Source organism: Barbus barbus (genome assembly GCF_936440315.1).
Source record: "Barbus barbus genome assembly, chromosome: 12".
NCBI lineage: Eukaryota > Metazoa > Chordata > Actinopteri > Cypriniformes > Cyprinidae > Barbus > Barbus barbus.
This window is the reverse complement of record NC_136740.1, coordinates 9,614,441-9,632,273: the sequence shown is the minus strand read 5'-3', so window position 1 is coordinate 9,632,273 and position 17,833 is coordinate 9,614,441. Positions and strand designations below refer to the sequence as shown.

At 37.9% G+C, this 17,833-nt stretch overlaps 1 protein-coding gene across 1 annotated transcript in view; it reads right to left on the bottom strand.

Annotated features, from left to right (window-relative positions):
• Positions 1-17,833, bottom strand: part of LOC306878283 (serine/threonine-protein kinase ULK4-like) — a 221,934-nt gene that overhangs the window by 36,901 nt on the left and 167,200 nt on the right. The window contains exon 35 of the mRNA XM_079430532.1: positions 1,347-1,532. Within this exon, the coding sequence (XP_079286658.1) occupies positions 1,347-1,532 (186 nt within the window). The remainder of the gene's footprint in view (positions 1-1,346; positions 1,533-17,833) is intronic.

The window sequence follows — 17,833 nt, the reverse complement described above, 5'->3', positions numbered from 1 at the left end:
AAAGTCAAAGCAAATTATTCGATTTTTATGAAAGTTCATTTGCAAAGTTTTCTTTGGAATAACGTGCACTGATGAATCATTCGTGATAAAATCAGGAAAATATAAAGACATCAGGAAGTATTTATAAAGAAAGTAAATAGAGTCAATTTTGGGTTCGTGTTGACTTTGTACAGTGCAAATGAAATAATCACATCTTGACATGATTATGGAAATCTCTGCCTTGCAAATGATAAAATAAATGTTACTCGTTAATAGATGCAAACTGTGGAAAACATGGATAATGACAGGGATTAATCCTGATTGAGAAATCAGTCTCTCTCACGGTCTCGCCCATCATAAATAAATTGAATGATCAATGACACGCTGACTTTCACACAATCAGTGCTAGTGTGATGAATGTAAACATCCCTGCTGTGTTATTTTCATCCAGACAGATGATTTATTTTTTGTCCTTGCTGATGTTGGACAGTCCCCCTAATCAACAAATACATGCAGATGAGAGGATCAGGACAGGGTTAGAACTGAATTAAACAGCCTGTTTTTGCTATATTATCTTTAAAGCCTTAGTACATTTATGATATTGGATATATCTAATATTAATATCTAATATTGCATAAAAATGAAAAGAGTGAGGAAATCAACAGTCATGAGGGTCTAGATGCTGTCCTCCTCATTCCGCATGGCTGTAGCCAACCATTCAATGACCCAGAAGGCCACACTGCACAGGAAACACAGTTCATGCCCTTCTACCACACAGACTATCCAATATTAAAGAGAGGGTTCGATTTGCCAAACACGGGCACATCACATATTGAGCTGACAGCACCAGAATTTAAAATAAATAAATAAAAAAATAAAATCCCAGCTTGTTCTTCCTAGACTGTCACACACAGAAAGTTCAGCTCAAAAACAGTTTTCCTTCATATCTGATATCCTATTACGCTTTTATAGTATTCCTTTTACTCTTTAGAGCTGAATTGGTGCATTAATAAATATCAACATTATTAAAATAAATTACAAAAAATAGATATGGTTTATTAATAAATAGTAACATTAATAAATAAAATCTGAAAATAACAAACTAAATATTATTTTGTATTAGTATGTTAAATAACTTTGTATTTTGTTTAGTGCAAACATATAGCTACTTAATATATGCTTAAAAATGGTTAAGCAATTTAGCATCACATTTAAAATCAGATCTGGTTTCCCACTTTTCCCCCACATTCAATACAGGAAGAATGTAGTCTTCTTTTACTGCAGCGTATTATGAATTGTTCATACTGCATTCATAATATACAGTTCAGGTACGTGCTGGTCTCAGATCAGCATTTGCATGCACTTACCAAGCGTTTTAGCACGCGGAGCAGCAGTTTTTGCTGTCTGGGCTCAGTGTGCGTCTGCAGTGCGTGTGCCAGGCTGAGCAGCTCCTCTGGCTGCAGGCGGTCCGCACCTTCTCCTCCGTACAGCTGAGCCAGCAGAGACACACAGTGACTGGCCTCCTCATACACCTCACTGTCATTACACGCCAGCTGTGGGAGAACACAGAGATCTGAACATTTACCCAGGAACAACTAAAATAAAACAAACTATATTTCATACAAAGTATACAAAAAATATTTATCCACAGCAGATTTAGTGAGAAAATCTTTGTCAATCTTAGTAAAATTGTCAATATTCTATATAACATCTATATAACAGTCCGAAAGAACAAGCTGAATTATTGAACAGCTGAGTTGCAGCCAAACTCTCACTTCATGCAGATATTTCTAGGAATTTTAAATTGCTCTTCTATTGCTTTTGGGAAATATGAAACTACATCCTTCATAAGTCTCAGCACTACAAATCTGTTTGTCTATGTATGGTCAATAGCAGTGGTCTGGAGAATCTATATTATATATTTATTTCAAAAGTTCTCATTAGGTGCCATATTTTTTACTCAGACTTGAGATCAGGTGTTAGTTTGTGAAAATCACATTGTAAGGGGCTTTAGGAGGAACACATCATGGATTTATCTAGCTTCTTTTGAGCATTTACATTTGACAGAGACTTTTATGCAAATATACATATCAGTTTATCAGCTTTCCCTGGGAATAAAACTCAAGAACCAAGAGTTTGATGTACTATGTAGACGTAAGATTCAAAGATACAAAGTGCTCTTAGAACATGTAAAGGACAACTCAGCTGTAAGGTTGTTCTGATATCATCATGGCTTTGACATTTTGATCAACAACTTGGTTCAGGTTAGTTGAATACAGATGTTCTGAAGGTACAGCAGTAAAGTGAATCCTAAATTCTGCATTTCCAAAAACAAGAAGTCTGTCCACACTGAAAATGGTGTGTGATGCCACAAATACAATGACTTTCTTATGTGGAACAAAAAAGATTTTAGGCAGAATAAGTGATCATTTTCTTTTACTGCAAACTGTTTTCTATACAGCGACAGTTAATGCTGAAATTGAGGCTGTCATTCTGCCTAACATCACCTTTTTTGTCCCAGAGAAGAAAGGAAGTCATACATCAACTTCTGATAGGTAGAAGATGAATAATGACAGAATGTTCATTTTTTGAACATTGAAATATCCCTTTGTAAACCTGCATAGTATACTTGTATTTCCAACCAGTGAGAGTCCACTGTGGGCAGAACACGCAGCATTATAACACAAAAACTGAAACCTTCTGCTCGCTGTCCATGATAATTGTGGCTGGTTAGGACTAGTGGTTGACCAATATGGATTTTCTGATGTGCAATGCTGATACCTTAGAGAGCAAGGCGGTCAATACCAAGCTGATGTAGGCCTATATGATATCACACTAAATAACACATGCATAACAACTGACCCTTCGCAAATACCCTTTAGGTATTAAAAAAATAAAATTTTGTGGCTCTTTAATGTGTTGTGACAGATCGCTGCAGTGCCTCAGTTTAAGCAGCACATGAACCGATCATCTCTTTCTCTTAGTTATAGCATGAAGTAAACATGAATGAACACCAGAAGGTATCGTTTCGACTGCAGAAAGATGTCAATACACACCATTTTTCAAGTTCAAGTCCATCAACGTTAATCTACTCTCCTGTCTGGTTTGTGTGTCAGGCAAAAATGGCAGATTCAGCGTTATGACTGGTCAGATCACCTGTCAATCAAACTTCCTGCGAAGGGTCAATAAATTTATATTTAACATAATATTTACAATTATTTCAACAAAGACAATAAATTAAAGAAGGTGGAGGGGGTTCAGGCACTGGGTTCTTAGTTTAAATAAAACTCTTGCTTGACTTATGGGCCAAACAGAAACCTATCAGCCGATAATGAAAAAGTGCAAAATATCAGCTGATAATATAAGCCATGGTGATAAATATTGGTCGACCACTAGTTACACTAGGACATGTGTAAGAGTGAGATGGAGGGTGGGAAATGTTAATCTAAATTATGACTAATATAATAAGTGGAGTTCAGAGAAAGAAAAAAAAATACAATACATCTTTAAGAAAAGAGTACAAGTGTAGTGCCGTGGTTCTCAGCCTTTTTGACTCGAAGCCCCCCTTTACTGGCTTTTTCTGTGGCATTTCTGAATTACGATGATGCTTCTTGTTTGGAAACCTTTTAATTAACAGAAACTGCCAGTGTTAATATATTAAATTTAACGAACTACTATTAATTTTGTGATTCCAGAAAATTGTGACTCTGTATGATCTTCAATAGAAACTACACACAATTTGTTCCTATGACCATCCTATGGCCTTCTTGGAAGTTTGCTGAGGCCCCCCAGTGGGGGGAAGGCCCTAGTTTGAGAAGAAGACTTAAATCAATATAATTACTGACTGCTTATTCACATGACAATGTCTAAACATACACATTATGCATTTTGTCAGCAAAATTTTTATAAAATGTTTTTGTTTGTTTTGTATTGTTTAGTACAGTTACAACTAATTATTGGATTGCATTAGTCTAAAAAGACTGTCAAAAGTCATTAAAATCTAAGTAAACACAGCTTTTGCAATAACGGACGCGATCATGCATAGAGTCCATTAGAATCGTAATTGACGATCGATGATCTTTACTTTTCTCATCCCTAACCAAACCCAAATTAACTGGAATTACAATATGCCGATTTCCCATATTGGCAGTGATGTAATCGCAGAGGAGAGCTGAAAAGTCAAAACAGGAAGAGTTATGGTCTCATCCTCAGAGATTGTGGAGACTGCAGTAACAGGCTTAACATGTCCATCAGGGGAGCAGCATGGAGTTTGAGTCCTCAACCCAGACCATAACAATCCCCACTCAGCCTAAGTCTGAGATAAAGACAAAAAGCGACACACAAGGGCCGTGGGGATTTTCTCTGCCGCTCATTTCGGCCCTCAAAGCCCTGTGTGGCCGGCTCAGGGATTCCAGCCTCTTTTCGGCACTGATCTGTAACTGCCCTCTGCCATAAAGGCATAATCCCAAGAGACTCTGAGGCAAGGGCCAGCCGCGCCTAATCCCACCCCTCTTTGTGATTTCGCCGGCCACTGTAGAATGGAGTGCGGAGCTTTAGGAGGCCACACAATACTCCCAAAGAGCGCCGCCCCTTCCCCGGCCCAAAGAGAGGTTGACCGGAGGGAGATCCCCGGCGTTGAAAGGCCTTTGGTGTGCATCCACGGGCTCCGTGGCTCCGGTATTGTTCACATGCCAACGCGGAGTCAGAGCAGAACAAGAGTTAACACCTGCTTAGACGGCCTCCCAAATCCACCCTGTTTACTTAGCAGGGCTTGTAGATGCATCAGGGAAATCAGGCTGAGGAGTCTAATGGGACTTTGGGCTGAAAAGCACACAGGAATCAGGGAGATTAGGGAGTGTTAATGCCACTGTGGGCTGAGAAAGGATGATTGGAAGAGAGAAAGAAAGAATGAGAAGAGGAGGAGAACCGAAGCCTGTGGGGACGTGTAACGCGTAGGGCCTCTCGTGACCTCCGCATGTACTCAGGCACAAAACTGGGCCTGTGCATTTGAGGCGATCGATATTTCCCACCGCCTCATGTGCCTCTGCCTTTGGAACAAACAACACTGCAAATTACATTTTTCAAACCATGTGTTGCTTCAAACTGTGAACTCAGCCGCCATGTAAACAGACTGCAGGGAAGATCATGTGTGATTGTTTGCGGGCAAACTCAGAATATTTACCACCAAAAACGAAAAGTGTGTGGAGTAAACGCATGAAACGGCTTTTATATTGAGCGGAGACTTTGAGGTGACACATTTCCCTTTTGGATGAACTATTTAAAATGCAGTGTATCCCTAGCACACATAGGCAATCTGTTCAACTGATCCTTGGGCACCATTCGCCCTTGACAACAAACTAGCATAATGTCCCATCCTGGTGACCTGCTTCCACATATATGCATATGTGTGCACATACACAAGTCAATCAATGCTGTGTGTCCCACTTCTATGGCTGTGGTTTTTGTAGGTATTTTATTAAATAAATATAAAGCTATATTTTAAATAGCAGTGCCCTATCTTGGTTTAAAAACCCAAGGTCAATGGGAGAGTGAAGCCGTTTATTTAGTAACCTTTGGGAGTAATTTTAACCAAACACTATATGTATCACTTGCGCAGTGGTTTAAATATTCTAGCCTAAATTACATATATTTGTAGGATGTCCTGTTTAAGCTGCCTGCTTTAATGATACAACGACATTATGAAGAATAGAAGCACTATTCATAAATTCAAATCATTTATCATGTTGCAGGACCTGATGGCTTTTGAGTTTGAGATTACAGATGAGGTATTCTGTGACAGAACTAGTATTTCTGTTCAGTCTTCTGCCTTGAACACTTTGTTTTTTTTTTCTCTCTATGTTGAATGTGTATAAAAAAAAAAAAATGCAGAATTTGTCAGAATTAATTTAAATAATGTGAAATGTGTTTTTAGGAATAAGAAGTCTTTTTGATAGCATTGTTAATTTAGACTAAATGTTTAATGCATAGGACTGTGGATGTATAGAATGTTATGAATAATATGTTCTGCTGAATGATGAAATTCTGTGGAAATCTTTCTGCACAATTCTGCAGGCGGGTAGTTGACATTAAATTTCAAGCAGTGTCCTGCAATGTGACGTACTTCATTTGAAACTATAAAAAAAAAAAAAAAAAAAAAAAAAAAAAAAAAAAACTTTTATTCTTTAAATACTTGCACTGTGAAAAAAAATATATACTGTATATTACTCTCAACGCAGCATTATTTGAACTGCATAAAAGCTAAAATGTATGTAATGTATGTAATACAGCACCTTAAATTTATTTTATATATGCATATCAATTTTCTTCTAAAATCTTGATTTGCAAAATGAATGATGATTCAATTGCCTGCGACACAGTTATGATGTTGTTCATTAAAAACGCAGCTGGCATTTATTAACCAACGTTGCCGTATGATGAGATGACTGAAATCCTGCTGGCATCATCGGTTTTGTTTATCTTACATCTTCACTGTAACTGTTAAAAAATGAGGGATCATGATGAAAAATGCACTCAGCTGCTTCTGACGACTTGATAGAGAAGAAATGATGAGTTAGTATATATAGTGCCCTCCATAAGTATTTGAACAGTAAAGACAAAATTGCTCTGTTGGCTGTGGAGTCAAGACATTTGCAAATATGATTAAAAGATGAATATGAGACAAAACTACAGAATGTCACATTTTGTTATTTTTCAACACATATATGTTTTACCAAATAAAAAGAACAGCACGTTTAGAGTTCATCCCACTCATTGATGTGAGCATAAGTATTGGGACAGTTGAACATAAGGCAGATATAAAAGATTAAAAGCTATTATTTAGTTGCAGATCACAGCACAGCAGTGAGTCTGTGACCCATAGACATCACCAGACTCTTGGTCTCATCCTTTGAAATACTTTTCCCAGCCTTTAATGCAGCCAATTCCAATTGTTGTTTGTTTTGGGGAGTTTCTGCCTTTACTCTCCTCTCCAGCTGGTGAAATTTATGTTCAATCGGATTTAAATCTGGAGATTGACTTGGGCAATATAAGACTTTCCATTTCTTTTCCCTTATAAATTCCTTGACTGAACTGGCAGGGTGTTTTGGGTCATTGTCCTGATGCAATATGAAGCACTTCCCAATGAATCTGGTGGCATTTTCTTGAATATTGGTAGGCAAGATGGGTTTCTACCCTTCCAAATTCATTCTGCTACTGTCATCATACATTAAGTCATCAGTAAAGTTGAGAGGGCCTGTTCCAGAGGCAGCCATGCATGCCCATGACACGACACCACCTCCACCATGCTTTACAGATGAGGCTGTATGCTTGGGATCATTGCAGTTCCCTTTTATCTCCACATTTTTGCTTTCCCATCACTTAGATAAAGGTTCAGCTTTGTCTCATCGATCCATAAACACAGTCATAAACTCTTCTGGCTCACCTTTGTGCTTTTTTGCAAACTCTAATCTTGCCTTTCTATTTTTGGTGCTGGTCAGAGGTTTGCATCTTGCTGTGTAGCATCTGTAATTCTGTGTCAAAGTCTCCTGAGGACAGTAAATTGTCAGAGCATCACCCCAGCTTTCTGGAAGTTGTTGGTGATTTTACAGACATGTTTTTTAGGATTCATTTTCACAGCTTTTATGATTTGTCTGTCATCAACTACTGTTGTTTTCTCAGCCGATCAGGTCGTTGTTGGATGCTGGTGTCTCTGGTGGTTTCCAAACCCCTGATTTCTCCATGCCCTTTGTTTTTGCTAGAGCTCTAACTGACTTCCTCTTTTCTTTTAGCATCCAAATTGCTTGCTTTTCTCTCAAAGTCAGCTCCCTCGTCTTCATCCTGGTTTGTGTGTGTCATCATCGCATGCAAGATTCAGAATGCAGAAGTAATGGATATAACTGATACGACACATTCCCTGCTTTTAATATCTCAAGAATTAATGCAACAGGAGACAGCTGATCACTTAGAAAGACCTGTGAGGCAACTGTTCCAATACTTGTGCTCACATCAGATAGGGGGATGAAACTCTAAACGTGCTGAACTTCTTAGCTGGGAAAGGGAAGGGAAAGGAAAAAAGGAAAGGGAAGTGGTGTGTGGCCAAGTATGGTCACCCATACTCGGAATTTGTGCTCTGCATTTAACCCATCCAAGTGTACACACAGTAGTGAACATACACCCGGAGCAGTGGGCAGCCAATACTGTGGCGCCCGGGGAGCAGTTGGGGGTTCGGTGCCTTGCTCAAGGGTCTCACCTCAGTCGTGGTATTGAGGGTGGAGAGAGTGTTGGTTATTCACTCCCCGACCTACAATCCCTGCCAGACCTGAGACTCGTCCCACGACCTTCAGGTTACAAGTCCAACTCTCTATCCATTAGGCCACGACTGCCTAATCTATGTGTTGAATCACCCAATAATAAAATGTGGCATTCTGTAGTTTTGTCTCATATTCATCTTTTAATCATATTTGTAAATGTCTCGACTCCACAGCCAACAGAGCATATATATATATATGTAATATAGTGAGCAGCCAATGTGTGCTATTTTTTTTACTGTCCACTATGTAATTTATAGGGAGTGAAGCAGCGCACAGTTCTGAAAATGTCTGACTCCCTGGGCAGTGTATCTAGGGAGTAGATGGAAACATACCCATGGTTTTTCATCTTCAGCTATTCCAGAATGTACATGACACTGTGATATGTTTATATTTGCATATTTTCCCAAACAGGTTCACCAGAGACCACTGGTCAAACAACACAGCACTTGTTGAGCTAATGTTGGTTTTGGGCTCATACAGAGCTTTCATAGTGTCACAGAGCAAAAGGCCACATTTATTCACAAAACACTGTGTTTTGTATCCAAATAATATCTAGATATTTATAGACTAACTGCATTGACTTCCAATTCGTCTCTAGTGTGATTAAATAGAGATCATACCACACTTACCTATGAAAAATGCCAATCGCCACTTATTACATGAGGTTGCATTAACTGAAGCATGACAAATTTCTACCATTTCAGGGGTTTCCTGTCAGTAAAAAAATGGTAAAAGGGATTGAAACTGAAGAAAAAGTCTTAAAGTGCTCTCTTTGGGGAGGTAAATGATAGAAACAAGATTTCAAGTGCAAATTATTTGATTTTGGATATTGTTGATTAAATCAGGTGAGCACATTTCAAAAGTGGATTTTCTTACTACTTAATTACATATTTATTACATTTAACTTGCATTTGCATTTATAGCTTCAATAAATCCATTTTAGACCATATCGAGATCATCTTGGGTAAATTTATACCTGGCTTTTTAATGTGGTCATAAAACATTAAGAACAGTGTCATGACTGATTTTAGATACCGCACAAATATACAGGTTTAAAAACCCTTTTCACAGCAGAATTATATGTTAGTTTTAGTGTGTAACAATGTGTCTGTCAGCTTTTCCTGGCACAGTGGGCAGAATCAGCTTGAATTCTGCCTTGAGGGTCATGTGGGCACAGCTTGCCACTCAAACGCACACACACACACACATAGAGAGAGAGAGAGAGAAGAGAGAGAGCCTGGATGCATGTCTGAGGGTTACAGAGTTGAGTGGAGAGTGTTGGTGGGGAGCTGGTCTCTGGTCTTTCTGCCATCTGTGAGAATTTTATGCCACAGTGCATCACTACGCCAACCACTTTCATTTCACTTGCTCTCTCTATCTTCAATAGATGGGATTGTCAGTGTAGTCTCATCTAGACGTGTCAGCTGAAAGCCTCTATCAGACATGAGTCATATACAGTGTGCAATATATGAAACTACAACAATGGAATACGAAATACAACAAAGCCTTCCACACAACCTAATACTGAACTGCATTTCTGTTTATTGCATCTGCCACAAACACCCAAACCCTCTTTTCAAAGGCAGTACAGAGTCTTCATCTACGGCTGGCTGTCCTAATACGCTTTCATGAGTGAAAGATACAAAACCTTGGCAAACACACAAAATTCACTGGCAATGAAATTCAATCTATCTCTCTATCAATTTGAGGCTTCCATGAAACGAATGAGAGGCAAATCTCTCTTTTCAATTATGAATGTCTCACTCGTCTGGATTGATTATTTTTGAAATGGATGCTCCATTATTCATTATGGGGATCGGTTAATGACACGTGAAAATGCGATGGAGAGCAGAGGGTGTGTAAAAACGGCCCTTATGCACTTACTATAGTCCAATAATGAATTTCACATCACAGATTCTTTATTATATATCATGAAATTACTGTTGAACACATTGGAATCAATCTAATGCAAATTGTTATTAAAATTACATTATTACTTGTAGAATGGTTTCATCAGGCATGATTTTATATCTTTATATCTATTTCTTTACTATAAACCACTGCATTGTCCGCATATCATCAGCACTCTAAAAATAAAGGTTCCAATTAAAGCCAAGAAGGGTTTTCAGTCTGACATTGTGTCAACCCTGGAACCTCGCATAGACCAGTCTGCTGTAAGTGTAAGACTAGAGCTCAGCAAGCAGTGAAATGGGAGAATAATGTATCCCACTGACTTCTGTAATGTAACAAATGATGTATATCTGAAATGTAACTGATATGTACACACTATAGCTAAATTTGGTCAATTCACTTGCACTGCTTAATGTGGTTCTGTACACACACAGTTCAGTAACTCACAGGAGTAACAACCGCATTCTATAACTAAATTGACTTCCAAAAAATACAGATAGTGAAAAATGCATTTGCATTTACAGAACCAAACAACTAGTTGTTAATGTTGTATTTAAACACGTATTAGAGTTGTGGTGCAAGAAATTACATGAAAGGAGGTATGTCTTGACTCAATGTTGCCAGATCTTGCCATAACAAAAAACAGCAAATCAGAGCAAACTTCAAGTTATATAAGCATTATATAATCATATAATAAACTTAAACCCAAACACGTTATTTTGGAAATAAGCCACATTCCAAAATGTTGCAACCTACAACCTGTATACTTTATTATTTCCATAAAATGGATTGCTTTATGAGCCTATAAAATAATAAGCCCAAAGCCTAATAAGCCTAGTTTATAGTAAGCGGACATAGCAACGCATAACAAAACATGATGGTTCTGTCAATGGTGATTTATTTAAAATCACCAAACACAAGTTTTTAGTTGATGTAATATTACTTTGGTCAAAAATAGGGGATACCAAATGTGCAAGATGGTAAAACTGTCTGTTCCGTATACACACAAAACTGTAATTTAGGGGATTTACTTCCGTGGCACGCACAAAAATGACTGCATAAACAAACCCATGTTATGAAGCTTAAGAGTGAATGAGCAAAGAGGAGAATTAAAAGGATAAGGTAGGCAGGTGTGATATCCACTGGTACAATGTGGCAAAGTTTAAGTCAAGTGCTTTGGTGTACCTCCGTATGTGGTATCCAAGATTTGTTGGAAATATGTGACTGGGTACAAATGTATACATTTAGCGGCAAATTGTCACTGACAAGGATGTCTTACCTTAGACTCGCCCTGAGTGAGCTGAGAGCTGTCCGTCATTGTGTTGACTCCAGTGCAGGGGAAGACAAGAATGTCTCTGAATAAGCAATTGAGGTGTTTTGTTGTTGGATGTAATAATGAATTTAGTAGTCGTCATTTACTCCCGACATCTTAGCCGCTGAAGACACAGTAGATTAACGTTACTTTTGATTTTGAAGGGAATGCGCAGATCACCGATCTGCCTAAATGCGTTCATGTTCGCGCAAATCATTTGTGATCCAGCTTCATCTACAGAAGAAGTGAGTATAAGAGTTTTTTATGAATATTTGTAAATCGCCTTTCCTAATAGGTGCTAGTTAGCAAGTTTCACGACATGGACTAAAAAAAATAGCTTGCTGAAAACAGATCTGATTTTGACAGGGTAAAAAGGGTGTTTTTTACACTACCACTGAGAAATTTTAACCAAAGTATGTTATAGGCTTTTCATTAATACCCTAAAAAATCATTTCAACTTGTGGGCATCCGATGAACCCTTTAACCCTCCAAGCGCCAAAGTCGCAAAATTGCGACAAAACGTCATACTTCATGAAATAGACTGTAGTTCCTAATATGGTGCAATATCTCATTTGTATTCCCTACCATTAGATGGAAGACATGCAGTACTTCGATTCTAGACCAAACTTGTTTGAGGAAATAGCAAAGCAATGAGCTATCGTGTCATTGATGCGGAAGCAATTCAGTTCATAGCGTGTGAGTAAATTGTGAGATTTGTGAGAGAAAATCGCCAAATGGCTAATAAAAAGTTGTTCCGTGAGGATGTGTTGCAAATGTTATTCGCCGATTCTGACTCTGAAGGGGAATATTTGCCTTTTGGAAATGATGATCGGCCGTCTAATGATCACGTTTCTCCCGGTACATCTTTTCTGGGCATAGTGCCATTTTTCTGATCGTGCACGCTCAAAGGGCTGCCGGCAGACAAAGTACAGCAGTCAGTGTGGGGTAGGTCTGTGCGCTGTGCCATGTAATGAGAGGTACCATACTCTCAAGAACTATAAACTGTGTCACCTAGATACCTGATTAGGCAGATAGCTGGTCAACTGATCAACACATAGGCACATGTATTTTACTATGGCACAGTAATATGGGGTGGTGATGGCGCAGTGGATAAGACACATGCCTTTGGTGTGAGAGACCCGGGTTCGAATCCACTGTGAGACACCAATGTGTACCTGAGCAAGACACTTAACCCCTAGTTGCTCCAGAGGCGTGCGACCTCTGACATATATAGCAATTGTAAGTCGCTTTGGATAAAAGCGTCAGCTAAATGAATAAATGTAAATGTAATATAGTAATAATTTACTACTTTCTCCTGTTTTACTGTTGATTTCCTCTTTTCCTGATCATTTGGAATGAGGATAAAAAGACAAAAACAAACAAACATGCAAGTTCAAACATCAATTCAATATCTACTATTTCCTGAATATTATGAAATTCAAGAGGGCTGTCCCCTGATGACATCATAATATGCAAATTAGATGAGTATATTTACACCCCACATAAACTTTCGGTCATGCCCAACATTTTTCTAATTTACTATCTCTATCTTTAAGCCCTTTCAAGCCACAAGCTTTTGAAATGTTGATGTCAAAATCCAGCATTTTTTCCAAAAAATCCCTGGCGCCTAAAGGGTTAAATGTGATTGTGGCAATGTATTATTACATTGTTATATGTATCACAGCAGTTTGGAAATGTAATGTGGCACTAAAAGGTCAATGCTCTATAAAATTATTATTTTGAGGCTTTGCGCTCTTTTGTAGAGTGTCGTAACTTGTGTTTCAAGAGACCTGTACTCCAGCCCTCCACATTACAAGTGCAATGCTGTACCATATGCACTACAGGGCAAGTATAGATTGTCTGAAAAAAAAAAAAAAAAAAAAAAAAAATTTATATATATATATATATATATATATATATATATATATATATATATATATATATATATATATATATATATATATATATATATATATATATTGTCAATCGATTAAAAAAAATGACTAATTAAATCGCACAATTTTTCTGAAATTAATCGCGATTAATCCCACCTAACAAACTTTTTAAATATACTTTTATATTGCAATAATTTCACATTTAATCTTCAAATTAATGTAGAAACAACATAAAGACAGTATATTTTTAATATTTGTTTTAATGGCATCATTTTTTATTACTGAAGGCCAATATCACTGATACCAATACTAGGGTAGAGTGGGGGAAAACGCCCCCTTTAAGGATTAAAAGTTTTTTTCTGTGAAGCAAAAGTTAAATGTGTTCAGAAAAGTTTTCAAAGTTCAGAGTTTATGTTATTAGATTTTTTTTTTAAATTGCTCCCCAGTCTGATGAAGCAATTTGTTTTAAACCTTTACAGCAAGATACAGGAAGATTTATCTTAAAAGTACAGGAAGATTTATCTTAAAATTAAAAAAAGAATATTGAAAAAAATAAAATAAAATATTAGCTGATGCTAACTGGCTAGTTAATTAGCTCCCTGATGCTAACTTGAGGTAATATTTAAATATAAAATTTGATGGAACAACAAAGGATTTGATGTTCAGAACAGAATAACTACAGTAATTGCCCATTGCCCCTGGGGGCATTTTACCCCACAGACTGTTTGAGAAAAAAATTATGTCACTCTGAAAATATAATTATATTTTTATTAAATAACATGTACTCCCTATCAACAGGCCCTAATGTTCTCATATCATATATAACTGTGATGTTCTACAAAACAAGTTACTAAGGTGGAATGCGTGTCTGAAACGTCTCCTGTTTGATGTGCTCGTAAAGACGTTCTGTGACTAAATAAATGCACTTCTTAGCAAGAAAATAAAGACAGAGGTAGCAGTTGTGAGTGAGGTGGCCAACACTAGCCCCGCCCCTGCGTGAACGGCGTTAATTATTTTGAACGCGTTAAACTGGAAAAAATTAATCGCCTGCGTCAATGCACTAATTTTGACCGAACTAATATATATATATATATATATATATATATATATATATATATATATATATATATATATATATATATATAAATATACATATACACACACACGTGTAAAAGTGTGTTGAGGACATAATATAGTATTGTTCGAGGAAATGCGCAAAAATAAGACTTTATTAATCAATTATTTGCGATTATAGCTGGAAGCTGCAGTGAAATACTGTATATGCACTGGTAAGTTTTTTGTAGTTTTGCAGAAAATGTAGGTAGAGTCTTTCCAACGAGCCTAGGTTGGGTTTCGGTGATCTGATCACAAAGTGTTTTAGCATCTTAGGGCCTATGGGTTCGTTACAAGAAAAACCATTGCTGAAGACAAAGTCTTGATTTTTAAAAGTGAATATGCTCTGGTGATGGATGGATGATGATTCCAATCAGTATTTCAGTTTGGCACCTCCAGATTGTTCTGTGAACTTCAGGTGAAGGTAGCTTGCAGGAATGGAGAAAACATTTTTGGTCCCTACGTTTCATAAATGTTTAACGCTATAGACTTATAATGTCCCATAGTGGAGGACAAGAACACTGAGAACCAGATTTATTTGACAGATTTAAGTTAGGGATTTGAAAAACAACATTTTCAAAACAGAGTCGGTAGACTGTCTGAATGACTAGTCTGTCTAAGTAAGCCTTGTATGTCCGAGTTGTACCATAGGAGTAAGTTTGTAGGGACTTGGGTTTGAACCTGGCTTGGCTCATGCCCCTGATGTGTTCCCCCTCTGTCTCCCTAGACTTTCCTGCCAGTTCTCTAGTGTCCCATTTAATAAAAATAAAAAGGCAGCTCTGTATAAGTAGCCTCTGATGTGTTTCTGAGCAACATCTGGATGTTATTCAAAGTCCCTCAATAGAGATATTCAAATTAATAGGCTAAATAACCTTTTATTGCACAAATAAATATTATAGACCAGTGGATTATGCATTATAATGCACTATCCGAAGGATTTTTCTGATACTTCATAAATAAATACTACTTTTTAAGATATTACACATTACAATAAATTAACTGCTTGCATGTAACTACTGAGGATGCGCTTGGTTTTTAAGAACAATGTTAAAAGACAAATGATAATGATTTGCTCAATTTGAGCTTGTAAGAATTTAATTCCAAATAGATAAACAACGTGACCCTGGACCACGAAGCTAGTCATAAGGATATTTCTTTTTTTTTAAATTGAGATTTATACATCATCTGAAAGCTGAATAAATACGTTTTCTATTGACGTATGTTTTGTTACGATAGGACAATATTTGGCCGAGATACAGCTATTTGAAAATCTGGAATCTGAGGGTGCAAAAAAATCTAAATATTGAGAAAATCGCCTTTAGAGTTGACCAAATGAAGTTCTTAGCAATGCATATTACTAATCAAGAATTAAGTTAATACATTTACGGTAGGAAAATTTTTGCAAATTTAAAAAAAATTTGCAAAGAAAAAAAAAAGAAAAATCTAAAATTTTGACCCATGCAATGTATTGTTGGCTATTGCTACAAATATACCTGTGTTACTTACGACTGGTTTTGTGGTCCAGAGTCACATATATTAAAGTTATACTACAGGGCCGTTGAATACTTGAATCTGATTGGCTGACGGATGTTCTAAGGTGTGCAATTATTTTCAGGGAAACGCACGGCGAATGTAGTTTCAGGTAGGTCTTGACCGCTTTACATGACCATATCAATTTGCCAAATGATTTCTGTTATTTCAAAGGTCTTACAAGAGCAAAATAACCAAAACCCACAACGACACTGGCAAAACAAATGAATATAGTAAACAAAAGGATAAAAACGACAGATCTTGTCCATGTTTTTGCCACAAAATTACGTTTTATTAAGTGCGGAAAGCACATAGCCTACTGTCTCTCTCCCGCTCTCTCTCTCCCTCACAGACAGTTTGCACACACCTTAACATAAGCGCTAATGTAGTTAGCGCTACTCTGACCATTTTATCAGTAACAGGGCTTGACATTAAGCATTCTCATGTGGCTGTCCTTTGGACAAGTAAATTTGTCATTTACTTGTCCGAGTATAAAAGTTAGTTGCCCGGAGTTATAAATTTAGTTATAAATATAATTATTTATTGTAGTTATATAAAACATAGTATATAGTGTTTATAGAGTATACACTCACCTAAAGGATTATTAGGAACACCTGTTCAATTTCTCATTAATGCAATTATCTAATCAACCAATCACATGGCAGTTGCTTCAATGCATTTAGGGGTGTGGTCCTGGTCAAGACAATCTCCTGAACTCCAAACTGAATGTCAGAATGGGAAAGAAAGGTGATTTAAGCAATTTTGAGCGTGGCATGGTTGTTGGTGCCAGACGGGCCGGTCTGAGTATTTCACAATCTGCTCAGTTACTGGGATTTTCACGCACAACCATTTCTAGGGTTTACAAAGAATGGTGTGAAAAGGGAAAAACATCCAGTATGCGGCAGTCCTGTGGGCGAAAATGCCTTGTTGATGCTAGAGGTCAGAGGAGAATGGGCCGACTGATTCAAGCTGATAGAAGAGCAACTTTGACTGAAATAAGCACTCGTTACAACCGAGGTATGCAGCAAAGCATTTGTGAAGCCACAACACGCACAACCTTGAGGCGGATGGGCTACAACAGCAGAAGACCCCACCGGGTACCACTCATCTCCACTACAAATAGGAAAAAGAAGTGAAGTGACATTCAGCCAAGTATGGTGACCCATACTCGGAATTCGTGCTCTGCATTTAACCCATCCATCGTGCACACACACAGCAGTGAACACACACACACCGTGAACATACACCCAGAGCAGTGGCCAGCCATTTTATGCTACAGCGGGGAGCAGTTGGGTGTTCGGTGCCTTGCTCAAGGGCACCTCAGTCGTGGTATTGAGGGTGGAGAGGGCGCTGGACATTCACTCCCCCCACCTACAATTCCTGCCAGCCGGAGACTCGAACTCGCAACCTTCGGATTACAAGTCCGACTCTAACCATTAGGCCACAACTTCCCCGAGGCTACAAGACTTCCCCGTGACGTATTGTCAAGTATGGCTACAATTTGCACAAGCTCACCAAAATTGGACGGTTGAAGACTGGAAAAATGTTGCCTGGTCTGATGAGTCTCGATTTCTGTTGAGCCATTCAGATGGTAGAGTCAGAATTTGGCGTAAACAGAATGGGAACATGGATCCATCATGCCTTGTTACCACTTTGCAGGCTGGTGGTGGTGGTGTAATGGTGTGGGGGATGTTTTCTTGGCACACTTTAGGCCCCTTAGTGCCAATTGGGCATCGTTTAAATGCCACGGCCTACCTGAGCATTGTTTCTGACCATGTCCATCC